Source organism: Corapipo altera, unplaced genomic scaffold, assembly GCF_003945725.1.
Source record: "Corapipo altera isolate COAL_440 unplaced genomic scaffold, ASM394572v1 22, whole genome shotgun sequence".
Classification (NCBI taxonomy): Eukaryota; Metazoa; Chordata; class Aves; order Passeriformes; family Pipridae; genus Corapipo; species Corapipo altera.
The window spans coordinates 6,462,006-6,478,855 of NW_020884886.1; the positions used below are offsets into that span (position 1 = coordinate 6,462,006).

Sequence of the window (16,850 nt, forward strand, 5' to 3'; positions counted from 1 at the left end):
AGAATTTCAACTGTTCCAGGATATTCACAAACCTAAAGAGATAATGAAAAATATCCTCCACACGATTAACACACTACATAAACTAAAATATACTTTGTAAATAGGCTATGGGAGCTTCATTTTACAAAGGCACCAGAACCAGCACATAAATTCAGCTTTTCGAGAAAAACAGCTGAAGCTTACATGAGAGCTGAGCAGTAATGGTTCTCTCTAAGCTTTTTTAAAATAAAAGCAGTATTTTTCAATACAAAGAGCCTTCAATCTTTGTGCAACAGACACTGCAATCATATTACAGATGCAATTTATAAGTCAGCCTTAACTGTGATTAGTTTCTTTACACTGGTTTATGGACTTTTCCTTGTAATTGCTTTTGAGAGATTTTGGTCCCAAATTTTTCATGAAACTATCACACCTGTTATTCAAAAAATTAGTATTTCTATCCTGTTCATATAGTTTTAAAATACTAATTCCTGTTTTAGAAACAAAACTGAATTTCAAAGTCATAATTTTCATTATTTTATGCAAATACACATAGACAATTTACCTTTTGATAATCGCCCTGTGTCTTTCCCAACTGCTGCTGTGCTACTTTTCTGATGAGATCTGAAAATAAGCAAGAATATTCCAAAATTTTAAACAACGCAGTTTATTAAAATCAAGGGAAAAGAATGGTTTGAATTCTACTGTTAGGTAGGCAAGATGAAATTAAGAACAGAAATCAACAGCATAGGCAAGCATATAAGTGTCCCCATAAATCTGTCTAGTAACAACATTTTTAATTAACAGTGTGTTTTATGAGCTCACAGGAAGAGACAGGTTATCTATCAGTTAATCAGTTACCACTGAAATACAGTAAAGGTTTTTCTGAGGTCATCCTCTGTACCATAAAATCATTATTAAAAGTTCATCACACATATACCAACTACTTGGACAATGTTCCAGGTGTCAGCTTTGCTTCATGTTTATGCCCAGTACATATGTGCATACATATACATATATACATATATACACACAGCATTAAATACATAATGTGCAAAATAAACATGCTAATGATGACTTCTTGATTGAAGGGTACAAGGAAGAAGACTCTTATCTTTCCAACATTATCCCAATCTTTTTTCCCTCTCCTCCCGCCCTGCCCCAATCTCTGGACCAGCAGTTAGTATAGAAAAGCACCAAAACAAATCAGAAAGCCTAACATGTTACTATTTACTGTGTGTGCAGCTCCATCTAAAACTCATTCTAACTTACAATATAAAAAACATACAGCAACCACCAAAAAACCAAAGTAGGAATGTAACTCAAATAGTGCCACTTTCAGTAAACCCTGTCAGGATCCCCTTTTTGGGACATCACCAGCCTACCCTTATCAAGGTTTTGACAACTCTATGGGAACTATGCTGGAACTGTGGCTCCCAGTCATTTCTGAGACACCCTGCACTTGAAGAGGGGCTCCACCAGCCCCCCATGTTCATACAGAGCTGGACTTCATGCTCCTATTGCTCTATTTTTAGTCTCCCCATATGCTAATGAACATACTTGATAAAAACTTCCAGTAAGTTACCTAACCTGAGGCTCAATTAAAGGACCTGAAGTTTCAAACCCAACTGCAGACCTCCCAAAAATCCAAGCCCTCTCAGAATTGATTGTAGCACTTGGGAAATATGTTCAGGGAGTTCACAGAGGCTTTGATCTCACTCCTCTCTCACCCTCCATGTGGCTCAGAAAAACAAATTCCTAAACAAACAGCATCCATAGTCCTCCCTCCCCAACACCCTGAAGAGGGAACAAGGGCTAAACTGATCTGCAGATTGAAGAGATCCTGAAGAGCTCCTCACAGAAAACTCTGTCCAAGGAAGGAAAACACATGACAGCAAGGCACAAACTGCTGTTTTAAGGCAGGTAGTCCCTGCAAGGGAGCTGCAGACAGCAAGACTGGCAATTAAAAAGTAAAAATCTGTTAAAACATCACTGAAGTGTCAAACTGGGACAGGAAGTACATTCTCTAACACAGAGTGCTTGCAGTAGGTAAGCAAGGACTCTCTATGGTGAGGCAACCTCGTTTTGGAAAGACCATCCATAGAGTACAAGACAAGGCTGAATCCCACAGTAAGAGAAATAAAACCAAAACATATGTAGAATAAGCACCTGGGAAGCACAAAAGAATTATGATCCCTGCAATTCCTTCCAAGTTCTGCATCTTGTGAGTCATGAGACTGCTGAAGGAAAGGGCACACACCACTGTAAGGGCAACACACAACTGATCCACCACTGCAGCTCTGACACATCTCAAGCAGTGGGATCAGCAAAGTCCTCCCTGCATCAAGCCCATCCCAGGCAGCATCTGTGCTTCTCCAAAAGTTTCAGCAACAAGGAGATACACAGCTGAGTGAGGAAAAACTGCACAAACTCCAAAGGTGTAAATCCCACTGGTTGTTATGCAATTTTTTCTTCTTCAGCAGAGGTAACATTTCTTTATTCCTGTTGATATCTATACCATGTAAATAAAATACTGGTGCATAAAATATAAATGCAATGAATTTTCTTTATAGCTAAATGGCTTTTAGCATACAGGAAAAGAGCTAAAACAGCTCTCTTGTTTATGTATTGATTCAACTACGTAGCATTGCGTGACAACACACCATAGAAAAACCACTAATGAGAAACTTCTACCAGCTTAAATGAGAATGTGATAGGAAGGAATAAAAAGAAAAAGCTTTTGTGATCCTCAGTGGCATGAAGCAGGCACAGGATCCGATGGTCCAGGATGCTGTGGCATCACCCTCTTTGCTGCTACTCCAACACCAACCAGAAGAGTTCCCAGCAACCTGCTCTCACCTCCAGGCTGCTCCTAACTCAAACATTCATCTTGCTTTGGACAAGGGTTGGACTCGCTGACATCTGGATGACCCTTCAAATCTGAATTATTCCAAAGTTATCCTGCAATCATAATGACTTTCTATTATAAATTATTTAGGGGAGCAGTGAAAACACTGCCAGGAAGCACGTAAGAAAGCAAAATTTTATTATTGACAAAAACCTCCTTTGATACATTTCCTAATGTTGGGAATTGGTACAAGAAAATTTTAAAAGCATTAGCTTTTCACGTTAAATAGAAGTTGAAAGATTTTACCCATTTTCCTAGTTGAATGTCTGTTCCTTTAATAAATTTAAAGTAAAAAAAAAAAACAAACCAACAAACACGTTGCATAAAGTTTTACATACATCTCTACACACATATACATTTATGCACCTCTGTATGCATGTGTGCATGTGTATGGAAGTAAGAGCTCAAGAGAAACAGAAGGGTTGAGGCTGGAAGGGACCCCCTGGGATCATCCAGTCCAGGTTACCCAAGGCCATGGCCAGTCAGGCTTTGAGTATCTCCACGCAGAACAAACAATATTTAAAAAAAAACCAAACCAAAACAACCCAAAACGTGCCCTGGTTTCTTGTGATATGCTTAAATTGCTCTGAATGTTCCTGATGCACAGTTTTATTTATACTGTTTCCATATTTTATAGCCTGCCAGTCAAAAAAATTACAGAAATCAATCTGAATACTCTGTGACAAATTTATGCAGCAAATTGCACTCTGTTTGTGTTTCTGAAATTTAGAGTCTCTAAAGCTTGTTCATCAGAAAGTAAAACATCTTTAAGTTTAATAATAAACAAGAAAGTCTGAAAATAGGTATAAAATGTTCCCACATGGATTGAATAAGTTTAATAGTAAGAACAATACCGGCTTCACACACAACACAATGGCTGCTACTGCATAGCCCACTTTTTCCCCTCAATTTTACAGAATGTGAGATTTTCCTGCTGAATAAAGATTCACTACTTACATTACTTTGCAATGATTTTTCAGAAGTAACATGATACTTCAGGGTGTTTTTCTCACCAGACAGCACACACTGATTGTCCGGTCTTTACTATGAATTTACTATTTTAACAGCCTTCAGTATAAATGGGATTAGGCACATCCCTGGTTAATTAATTCCAAATGAACTGTGGAAGTCGTATATATTCCCATAAAAAATATTTTTGGCTATAATTGAATGTGAGATTATCTGCAGTTACTCGTCCACACATCTGTACACACAAACACATCTTAGTGGTTTTGTGGTACCAAAAATCTCCCTGCTCATTCCAGGGGGGTTGGACTAGATGATCTTTAAAGGTCCCTTCCAGCCCAAACCATTCTGTGATTCTACCGGGTTTTAAACACATTGATAGTAATCCTGGGGAAATAGTAATCCTGCCAGATACTGTGTAAACACAAGCAACTCATGGCTACACTGCTCACTGCAGGACAATGAAGTGACACCTCAGATCACATTTTATTCAGCCTGTGACTCTGGTGTGCTTTTATGAAGCACCTTTCCTCCCTAGCTATAACACTTCCTCTCTAGCATTCAAATAAGTTTTTATTTTTCAACCAAACTAAGGTAACTCCACAGGACACTCTCTCGAGTTACTGGCAGAGTACCACCTGAAGGCTGATTTCTGTCTCCAATATACAAGTGTGATAAAAAGTGGTGTCCTTTATTTTCAAATTAACTCGATTACTTCTGAAATCTTGGCTTGACCAGCTGCACACATTGTTTCACAGGACCAGTAATCCAAGGCTTTAGCACAGAACACATTTTATCATTGGGGTTAAAGAGATTTACCTTGTGAGGCTCATTTACACAGCTAATTACATTACTGCTTTGCTGTCTCCCTCCTGCTCTCATCACACATGCAAAATGCCATCTGCCCTGGTAAATCCAACCAGCCAGCTGAACCGTTAATTTACCAATGCAATTTGTGAAGAAATATTAAGCACCTCTGAGGATCTCCAATTAACAAAACATAATCACCAACTCTTGCGTTGCATGAGTATTGTGTATATACACTCAATATCTCATTACTCTGTCTGGTTATCACTAGGTATGCTTTTTAAAACTGCTCTAGAGAAAGGGATAGCAAAAATAATAGAGACTTAAAAATAAGCTGTCTGGCTATTAAGCATCAACATAAATTAGTTACAAATTCTTCTGCCAAGAAAGCTTTTCAAATCTAGGTGACAGGAAAACAGCTGGAATAAAACCTTTGGGAATGCTAGGCTTCCTCTTCAGTCAAGCAATTCCATTGAGCCAGTTCAGCAATAGTGCAACTCCAACATTAATCAAATTATGCCAGAAATTAATTTGTCTTTTTATGCATAATATAATATACTAGGCTTCTATTCTGAAAGGTCTTCAAACAAACCAATAAGAACCATGACTGAAGCATGCATATCACACTGAATAGAGATTTTTTTCAGAACGGGGGAGAATTACAGAGATAATACACATGATCAATTAATAACTACTTTATTGCTATCTCATTCTAATGTATAAAACCGTATTTCAGCCCATTCCTGTTCATCTATAATAGAGAGAGTCAATGGACTACATACACACTGAACAGTTCAGCATCTCTCTGAGTATGAGTCAATTAGCCTGAAATTAATGAACTAAAATGACTTCAAGCTTGTTTTTTTCCTCTCTAATTATTACTCAGACTAATGAATATCTCTTGAAAGCCCAAGAAAACCAGGAAAGCTGTATTAACTTTTCAGACTTATCAGAGACAAAAACCTTCCATGTATGTTATAGAAAGTTTTACAGCAAGTTCAGTTTATTGACATTTTAAAATACTTTCTTTAACTTGGGTGGATCTTTGGTTGCTTCCCCAAAGCCTCAAGCCTTTACTGCGCTCAGATTCAGCTCCCACTGATGAGCCTCCTTCAGAAGGTAAGCCAAGGTCACCTTTGGTCCCCTTTACTGCCACCAGCTACACCACGGTTCTGCTCACTCCTACCATCCCTAATCCCACAGCACCACTTGTCTCTGGCTCCACTGCAGAGCAAGATGAGAGCTTGCTGAGGAATCCACCATGCACACTGGTGCAGAGACAGCAGAGAGAGAGGGTCCTGCCACACTGTGTGCAGGAAGGAAACTCACTCTGTAGGCCATGTGGGAAGGCTCCCAGACAAGGAGGTCTTCCCATACAATAAGAGATCACTTTAGTCCACAGATAAGAAGCCTAACCCATGCAGTCACTCATATAGTCTAGACCATTCCTTTCCAACTCTAGACTGAAAAGCTTCACTCTCCTCTTCAAAATGTCCTCCTCAGACAGACCTGGAACATAACCCTTTTCTCGAAACTAAGAAGAAAACCCCAACCTTCTCAGATAATTTCTCCCCCAACTTTTAGGCCAAGTCTCTCTCCATACAATTCACTGGGGTTTTTTTCCCCTTGAGTTACTGAGAACATCAGGTTGATTCAGCTTCCATCCTCCTGTTCCACGCCAGAGGTCATTCTGGCCCTCTTCCCTTCAAGTACAACTCTTGAGTGACACATGGACCTTCCCTGTGTGTGTTGTAGCCCACACACAAGATCTACTTATATTACAGACATGGTGAAAGGAAATTCTCTGTTCAATCACCTGTCTATTCACCTGCATTAAAGAAATTATGTTCAAAAACTAACTTTAAATTATCAGCCATGCCTTTGGACAAGAAAAAAAGGCAAGTAAGAAAGGAGCCTCGCTGCTGCACCTCATCCCTGATGTGCAAAACAAAGCCCTAGAACTTGTTATTCCACAATGTCTGGATGTTTGAATGGAGGTAAAAAAACCCAACAAATACATATTCAATTGCTTAGGTATTTCAACTTCTCTGGTAATCTGTCTTTTCACCCTTTTCTGCCTTCAGTCTGCTGTTTCCTCTCATCCACACCATCATTGTCCATTCCCATTCCTTGACTCCACATTCTTTAATTATATGTTGTTATGCTACAGTACTCTGGCTGTCACAAAATTCAACAACACACAATATGACACAAACAAAAAAACAGTTAATACATCTTTAAGGTCTTGTCACAGTTATAAAGCATATGCTGTTTTATTCATAATTGAAAGGACAAGCTACCAGACTATCTAGAAATGTGCATTAGCTTATACTGCACACAGTGCAGGGCAACGTGAGAGCAAGTGGGGAGCAGAGCTGCAACATGAACTAGGTAATGAAGAGATGAACAGCTATGAGCAGGACTGAAAATGTAGGAGTGGTCTAAGCAGGGAGAGCTTTAGCCAGAGCACAGGTAGGACTAAGCATGGTGGAACTGCTGAAGACAAGTAATTGCCTGGCAGCAACAACTGCTGAAGGAACCAGAATGTGAAATTACAGAGACCCCCTCAGCACCCTTCCCGACAGAAAATAACATTGCTCCAGTGAAGAAATTATACAGCAGTGGATCAGATAACAGTAACAGTCAATGAACTTCGTTCATGGACAAAAAAAGTTCCCCAATTTCCAAAAAAATTGAACTTGGTCAGGAAGACCAAATAAGTAATTTAAGTCTTCCACAGGAAATCCCCACACCTTAGAACTGCCCCAAACTTGAGGTTATTCCTTTAGTGCAGTCACTTTTTCTCTTCAGGCATATTCTGCTTTCCATTGACATGCACAGACAACCTTAAAGAGCCTGGCCAAGGAAAAGGCTTGAAGAAAAAGGAAATAGCAACGATATTGACAGTTACAGGACACATAGAATGAAAGATTTCTCCTTTGAAAATAACCTTTGCAGGGGCTTTCTAGTTGTTCTTTGCTACAGAGAAAGTTCTGTTCTTGCTGAAGCTTTGGAAAAAGAACAAAAAGAGAGAAGCCTTTAGAAAAATCCTTCCTTGGGACGCTGCAATAAATTTGCATGCATCACACAGACACCAAGGGAAGTAGAAAGCTTTGAAGAAGTATTTCACACAGAAACAGCATTCTCTCATTTTCTGAAGGCAACAAAACTTCTGTAGCACATTGTTTGCGCCACGACAGCTATTTTTTGCCACTTGCTTTGTTTGCAGTAGCTACCTAAAGTTCTCCCTAGGCCACCATCTGGTAAGGATTTACAACAGATTATGGGCAAAGATTTAACTTGGTGCACTGTACATGCTTGTCTGTTTTAGCACACTGCACAGGCTGAGCAACTTCTTGATAGAGTGGGTTGTGTAGACACACTGGACTTGTAACTTTGATCAAAGTAGTAAATATTTAGTCTGTATGAACAACAGCATTTTTCCTCTTCCCTTCTCTCCTCAAGGGCTGCTGTAAACTGAGGAAAGCACAGAAAATCCTCACCTGCATAACTTGGATTATTGGAAATATGAACACAGATAATTAACTGGGAATGACACACCAGAGCCCTGCTGACCAGATTACCTCAGCGACTGGCATTCCGGCAGCTTCCCTGAGATTCCTCGGAATTCCCTTTCCCTGTTTTCCCATTTTTACAAGGGTCACAATTTTCCACGTTTGATAACTGGGTCATGCATATTGGGTTCAAAGTACTACAGAGATCATTACTTCACTCAGAAAATCAAAGCAAAAATAAAGTTGCTAAAAGGCTCAAAGTTTTGATTTGTTCTTTGCAGGTACAGCCAGGCATTTTTCAGCTGAGTTAAACAGCCAGAGCAATACTTAATATACAAGAATATTCACATTCACAACTTTAATCACTGTTTAAAGTTCACAAAAATAAAATAATCTGGTGTATTTTCAGATACAAGAAAGATCTTGACTATGTTGTGATTCAATACAGGTCATAATTTAATCACAGAAGTGTTTTTAGATAAGAAATCTATCTGCATGTTGAAAAAAGTGTCAAAGCAGGTTTGGGTTTTTTTTTTTGTAATTGGCAGGCTTACACTAAGATGCATATTCTGATACAGATTAGTCAGTGTAAACTACACTGGCTGGCCTTTGTGGCAGCTGATTTTCCTTCTAACACAGTGGAAAAAGAAATAAGTATACTCAAAAGTTTTCATACCTGCCCGGAAAAATTTAATACTGTTAAAAGGATGACAAAGCCCACTAAAATTATTACTTACACATTTATTTTGGTCCAGCAACTTTTTAATAGTGCATATTCACTTAGAAAAAATCATCACTTTGGTTAAGATCTAAAAGTTACATAGTGTATCTGGAGAAGTAAAAATAACAGTGAGAAAAAGGGAGAGGAAAAAATTGTAATTGTCATCATTTTCAATGTAATTAAACATTGAATATGACTGTGGAAAGATTTGTTGTAAAGATCTATCAAATCCCTCTTACTTCAGTTGAAATCATTCAAGAAAAAGCTGTCATTGAACAAGATTTAGGAGTTTGTTACTTTGTGAACAACTACCAATGCAAATTACCAGACAAAATTAAGAGGGCTAGGCTAATGCCATCTTATTATGGTGGTGTATTTTAAAGAAAAGAGAGAGTCAAATGACTGCTTTTCCAAAAACAGGCAGGACAGTATCTCCCATGATTAACTCAAAATGCTTCATAATAGTCAAGATGATGAAGGAACTGAGAGGTCCCTCAGAGGCTCGTGAAACCATTATTCCAGTAAATTCAGTGACATCCCCCCTCCACTCTCTCTCCATCAGTTTCACGAACTACAAGTTAAAAATTATAATGAGATTCAGCACTATGTGAATAGATAAGCCTGTAAAAATTAAATGAAGAGGGAGAAGGGACAGCAAAGTACCAGCCACTGTTAAGCTGGGAAAATTATGAAACCTCAGCCCAGTGGCCTGAAAACCCTACGTATTCTGCAGTTACAGAAACCTCTTTTCAAAGAGGTTCATGCATGGTACACATTACCAAAAATGTGGTTCACCCAAAACCTGTTCTGTCCCATTTCTCACCATATAAGATACTCTGGAAGTCTCAAACAAACTACCACGCATTAGTGGTTTAGATTTCCTGTTCACAGAGGGAGGGACATAAAGACTGCCTTCTTCACATGGTGTACTCTGACTGCCATTGTGCCCTGGCATCTGAAAGGCAAAACCTGGGCTTTGACCAAGTTTGATGCCCAAGGTGCTTATCTCTTTGAGATACTAAATGGGATTGGTAAACCTTTAGATTAAGAACAATGAATGCACACAGAGCTTAATTCAGTGTTTTACTGTAATTGCTAGTTCAAAGACACCATGCTACATTCAACACAGCTAACATTACCAACCTCAGTCCCAATATACACACCATACAATAGTACTAATTAGCTAAATATAGGCATTTCTAGCACATGGTACCTTTGCTTATTTCTTTAAAAATATTCAAACCGTACCAATGAAGCCCCTTTACCTCAAATGATGAACAAACAACAAGGCCACATTCAGCCACAATACCATCCTGTACCTCAGACCCTTCCCTTCCTTGTAGTTAGCAGCCCTGGATTTAACTGTGTCTAGAACTTATCTCCTGTGCACTGAAGCAGGGAATGCTGCTGATCAGCTCTCTGGTTACACCTGTGTCCCCCACTAACACCGTGGGAGAAAGCACTTTAGATTTGGGAAATACAAGTTGAGTCTGTATTGACTACACAACTATAAGCCCACTTAATTGATGATTATTATCTAAACTCCAAGAGGCACTGCTGTTTGAGGTACCCTCCAGCTATTACCACAGCCATCTGTGGAAATGCCACCTCTGAGTACACTCCCCACAGAAAGTAACCCAAATTCCCTCAAACTCTACCTGAGGTTCATTTTCATTAGTTTCTCCCTTCTGTTCTAATAGTGTTGTAATTGTAAAGTTGAATTGCCATTTTCCAATTTCTGCCAAGGCATGTTTTTTCCTCCTAGGCACAGCTGGCAGGCAGTATTAAACCAGATCAGGGCAAGCACCGAGGATACTGAGAAAAAGGATTCCAGATGTGCATACAGAGCAAGATTTTCAGATGATCAGCTATAGTACCCTGATTAAAAAATTACTTCCATATTTTCCACATATAATACCTGTCTGCAAAAGAGATTCCTTGTTTACATAATCCAAAAGAAGCGGGCAAGAAGACATCAGAGAAGTATTAACGTCTGCAACTGTAGTTTTCTGTGGTAGCCTCTAGTAGATAATCTATATAAGTCTCCCCTCCCTAAAATCTGTGTCTCCTCCCTGAACACAAAAAATCCTCTTGACAAGCAATCTGTTAGAGAGTCTGCAGTCTGAAATAGTTGAGGGAAAAAGTAATTGTTCTTCTGATGCCTCAGAAAATTAAAAGTCAGCCTTAAATCCGATTCAGAAGTGTTCTCAGACTGTTCCTTGTTTACATGGGTATGTCATCAAATAGAGCATCTCTTAACTTCCCAGCATGAAATGAGCAATGATTTTTTTAAACACTACTTCCTTAAATGTATCTGAGTGGGCAGAGAAAAGAAGAGGTTAATTTATCTTGTATATTCCTGCTGCTCCTTCTTCCCAAATATTTCCAACATTACACACAAGAAATTTCTTCCAATGCATACACCATATTACCAAAATAAGGAGCACTCTAAGTTCTTACCCCAATTCCACACAAATGACATTACTACTGCTGTATGTAACACCTGTCACTGGGGACCTGCATTTTTTACATACACAATTCAGTTACTATTCTAAATTCACATCACAGCTCTTGTCACAGCAGTGGAACAAAAACAGTTACAGGGATGTGGTGAAGGCACCAACTCTACAGCTTACTGAAAGTGTCATTTCACAGCAGAACTTTGCCAGTCGAACAGCTAGCTCACTAAAGGGCAGATCTTGCTCTTCCCCTCTTCTCAGCTCCTGCACCAGCAGCTCCATCTGTGCTCCCAGCTCCAGGATGCAAGCTTTTAAGAAAACCAGCCCACATGAACAGGGGAGTAGCTATCAAACACTAGCTCAAAAAAAACAGTCAATCATGTCAGTACAGTTTCACACCCAAACTAAAACTGAGACTTCACACAACTGGAAAAAAGGATATTCTAACTTAAGTTTTTATACAGCATCATAATGGCTGTGGGTACCTGAGCAAAATCTTATGGTGCTGGAGTGCAGCACCTGCAGAGCCAGAGCACAGTCCTTTCACCACATGCTCGTGTGGACATGCCCAAAGCTCCTGGGTAAGTCTCAAGTTTAAAAACAAAAGGGTACTACCAGCTACGCATAACTGAGCTTAGCTCCAACATCCAGACACAGGAATTTGTTTTTTGTAGGGGAGTTGTGGAAGATCTATTACTAACAGGAAGCAAAACTAAAGTAAAAACAGGCAGCCAAGAATTAAATAGTTACAAAAGACAAAGAAGCTAGTTTTATCCACACACAAAAACATAATTCTGACTTACTCAAGTTTAAGTGAGGGGGTGATAAAGTGTTTTGATTACTTGCTTTAGGACCTCACAGCCAATAGATTTAAAAAGTCACTATCCTAGGAACTCATCAAACCCATCCACGACAACAGTGTTTTGAATATGCATTTTCTATTACAGCTATACTAGCTGCAGATAGAGTTTATTTTCACATCAAGTCACATGTTTCTTCTTGAAAATACATTAAAATGCTTTAATTGCTGAATACAGTCATGTGAGATATTCATAGAATCATAGAATCAACCAAGTTGGAAAAGACCTCCAAGATCATCAAGTCCAACCCTTGATCCAACATCATCATGGTTACCAGACCATGGCACTAAGACATCCAGTCTCATCTTAAAAACCTCCAGGGACAGTGAATCCACCACCTCCCTGGGCAGCCCATTCCAATGCCTGATTACTTTCTCTGTAAAAGATTGCTTCATAATATCCAACCAAAACCTCCCCTGGCACAGCTTAAGACCATAAATCATTACAAAGACAACAAAGACTAACTTGCTGAACTTCACAATCTGCAGTGGCTTTAAGGCTGACCAGATGAGGAGAAAGAAAGACCAAACAAGATTGGAGATAGGACTTTCCATTAAAATAGTCAAGTTATGATCCTCACTCCTATTCTCAAACTGTTCAACAACAAAGATTCCACAATCAGAAAGAATTGAAAGGTGTAATCCAGGTCTAAAAAACAGCTTGTTCATTTTCTAAACAGGAAAATCATATATTTAACTCTTCACACTATCTTTTGCCCAGGAAGTACTTCCATTCAACAGCTGATTCTTATGTTTAAGTTTTACTCCTGCTTCAGCACAAACAGGGTTATTTCAAATAAAATACAGATGCTGGAACCAAGCAACTCTAACTTAGCTGGCAGAGTTGGCCTGCAAGACGTTCAGGTACAGCAGAGTAAGGTAAACAAGTCTATCAGTTTTGGTCTTATTTCACCTAAAAACAGGAGCAAGAGCTTTATTCCCAGCTTGTTTCTTTTGTGAACTCTTGACATTTTTGTTATAAAACACAAGCTGTGAAGCCAAAAATTTGTTGTGCACATCCTGCTGGGAAGTGGAATCTCACATTAACATTGTCTTACTGCAACTAACAACTGTTTCCATGGGAACAAAGACAAAACTAAGGTACTTCACAGCAGCCACAGTATCAAACTGACCATGCCCTCTCTGAACCAAGTTCACACCTGAAGGTTTCCAACACAACAGGTGACATGCACCATCTCACAACCATGAACTAACAACTTCATTAATAAATTAATGCTGCAGTTTATGACAATTTCTCGGTAAAAGAAAAACTAACAATTTGTTTTGTTAGATGTCCTCTTTCTTAGCTGAGTGATAGAAGCAACCTGCAATTCTCCTATTGAGATTAGCTCAGTTGGTTAGAGCATGGTGCTAATAACATGAAGGTCATGGGTTGAATCCTCATATGAGTCACTCACTTAAGAGCTGGACATGACGATCCTTGCAGGTCCCTTCCAATTCACAACATACTGTGAGTCTATTTATTCTAAGTGGTGCTATTAACAAGAAAGAATAATAATGCTCTATCCTACACAGTCCTCAACAAAAGGAGTAGTAGCACCACAATTTCCATTTCATAAATGGAGAAACAAAGGCACACCAAGATTAAAGCGATTTACTGACCTCAGGTAGCAAACCAGTGACCAAACAGTCTTTTCCAAACAGTGTATCATTAACTCGAAGTGGAAACTGCTTCCAGGCATATCAGTTTATTTACACTTGAGTAGACGCACTCCCATTTACACCAGTACGTCATCTAGTAACTAGCCTTCTTCCTAAAAGGCATACTTGGGAATGAAGGAGTTTGAATGTAATACTGTAACATATTCAGATCCATCAGAGCACTGTTCCAAGCATCAGGATGACTTGCAAAGGCAGGAATATCTACATGCAGTTAAGACAATGCTATCACTTCTTTTCCGCTCAGCTAAGAGTACTAATAGTAGATTGGAAAACTGAACATCAAGTACTTCCAAGTATTAGGAAGAAAGATAAGGCTACTAAAATCAAAGGACTAAAGTGATTGATGCCAAGTCCTGCACACAAATCATACTTCTGTATGATTATATGCAATACACTGGGGCATGAACCTGGAGCAAGCTATTCTGAACCACCAGTCCAAGCAGAATAATGAAGTTTTGAGTTAGAAACACCAAAAGACTTGCTTCCAGTGCCCATTTGTCATTATGTTTATTTTCATCACTGAATCAGAATTAACTCTATTTCAAGTCGGAATTAAAAAAAAAAAGGCATTTCAAATATGTAACTACACCACTAATACACTGAATGTGAAAATAGAACAGCATATGGCAAAAGAGATTATGTGGATTAGCCAATTAAATGGTATGACTCAAACTGACATGATCCGTCAAATCTGTGTTTTGCAGCGAAGGATGTGGGGGCATTGGAACAGGACTTCACCTAATTCAAGTAATGAAAGCCAAACTTCTGAAAATAACTGATTTGGCAAAAAGTATCTTCAAGGAAGGAAAGAGAGGTATGACATGTTCAAACCTTAAAAGCTAAGAAGAAATGATCTACTTCTGGATGTCTCCTTTCTCTTTAACACCGGAGTTCACCACACCAATGTGATGCAGAACTCACTACAGGCAGTCCCACAGGACAATAATTGATCATAAATTCTATATTCACTAATTATTCACATGCTTAGGACACATGATATTAATTTTGACATACGAGATTACAGACCAAATTGCTGATAATATAAAACCACAGTAAACATCTCACTGAAATCAAGTTTCCACTTGATTCAATTCAAGCGGGCTTTAGGCAGAATGAAGGCCTGTTTCTAAGAGCTGAATGCAGATGGCAATCCTCACCTACCAGTCTCACAGAGAGGTAAATAGTTCACCTGCATAATTAACGGAAGGAATGAAGGAAAAGAAGCAGAGGTATCTGGAAACGGTTCCTCCAAAAGGTGACATTACTGTCACCCTCATACAACTGCCCTCATTACACCTCCTGCAAGACCTGCTCAAAGGACAGATCCTGCAGGTAACAGGCCAGGATGCTACTCTGCAGTTAACTCCTGGGACTCTGAGCACTTGTCTAAATAGAACTCATTCCATTTCACTTGAGCTCATTCTGCTACAGCTCTATCAGAGCTGCATGAAGAAACCTCAAAAATACAAGCATGCAGTACTTCAAAGATATCATAAATGTATGTGAACAATTTGACCAAAGAACTTATTTTAGGCTTTAAATTACTAAAAGTTTTAATGTATAAATTGAAAGCTGTACTACAAAATAACATAAACACCTCATACAGTCACAGCTAAACAACCAAAAGGAGTTACAAACCAAAGCCGTTCTCAGATTTTATGAAAGATTCACCTCAATATAATTTCAAATGCCAGTATTATACAAACACATTAGCACTTTAAGAGCTAAATGACACAAAAAGTTGGTCAAAAAGTTCAGTTCATACAATTACCAGATCCACAAGCACACAAGGTTTCCAAAAGCACCTTTTAATCAATGCAACCTCAATAAACACATGCTTCTCTGATATCTTAACTTCTCCTTTAGAAGGGACAATTTAGTACGAAAGGAATGAAAAAACATCTCAATAAAACAAATGTAGTTTCAAGTCTTAACCTGATAGCTTTCAAAGGCACAAGAAGCTACACAAGGCTGCATAACAGAACTGTACTTATATATAAAATTTGACCATGGATGCACAGACTTGAAAACAAATAAAATTTATTTCAAATTTTCCATTTCCTAGGCTAAATCTTTTAATATTATAACACCGGACTGTTTATTGTAATATGCAAATCTCAGAGAGTTGTCTCTTATGGATTTAACACTAAATACAAAACAGTTTATCCTCTACTCCTGTCTCATGCTGTTTCAGTTATGCAAAAAAGCCTCAAATGCATCAGTGACAGCTTTGAGATAGGTAAGATTTGAAACTTCACCAATATTTCATTTTCATTAACAACCTCCTCCCCACCATGCTTAGCAGAAAAATGTTCTTTTATAGAGAACTGTACACATTTCCAGGCCATAACACATGCTACTTACAAAGCCCTTCACGTAATCTACTTCCTGACTATGGCCTTGGTATCTACAATAGGGTGATAGCATCAATAACAAGTCTGTATTTAAAAAAAAAAGTAGTTTATCTGCTTACCTTGAGGAAAAGAATTTGGCTGCACTAAGTACAGGAATGCGTGTACTATTTTAAACAAAATTCCTATTGACCCAGGTTCATGGTATGCACCTGTATCATACGTTTTGGATGGTACAAATCCAAAATCCAAAGTCCCAGGAGGTGGTTTGTATATAGGCTGTACCTCTGAAATAGTACTTCCACAGAACAGCAGCAGCAGCAAACAGAGTTCCACAGCCATAGCTAGCAGTATTCATAAAATTGGAGGTAGAGATATTTGTCCAACCAACTCTAGAAATCTTCAATACATTCAGTTGGGGGGCAGCTTTTTAGCCAGGAGAACAGTGGTACACTCTCACACCTTCAATTCTTTAATGTACTCCAACTTCAGAGTGGTACAGCAGCCTCTTGTGGAAATGACTCAGCGCACCATCTCTGGCAAAAAAAAAAAGGAAAGAAAGAGCTCATTAAGGTATGTGCAAGCAAATAGGAAAGTGCAAG

The 16,850-nt window shown here is 38.7% G+C and overlaps 1 protein-coding gene across 17 annotated transcripts in view; it reads right to left on the bottom strand.

Annotated features, from left to right (window-relative positions):
- The window catches only part of PROM1 (prominin 1), a 61,519-nt gene that overhangs the window by 39,388 nt on the left and 5,281 nt on the right, over positions 1 to 16,850 (bottom strand). For all 17 annotated transcript variants that reach the window (XM_027642764.1, XM_027642762.1, XM_027642765.1 and 14 more), the window contains exons 2-3: positions 16,371 to 16,784; positions 545 to 603 (exon numbers count right to left, since the gene is read on the bottom strand). In XM_027642764.1, coding sequence (XP_027498565.1) covers positions 545 to 603; positions 16,371 to 16,590 — 279 coding nt within the window. In that variant the 5' untranslated portion in view covers positions 16,591 to 16,784. The remainder of the gene's footprint in view (positions 1 to 544; positions 604 to 16,370; positions 16,785 to 16,850) is intronic.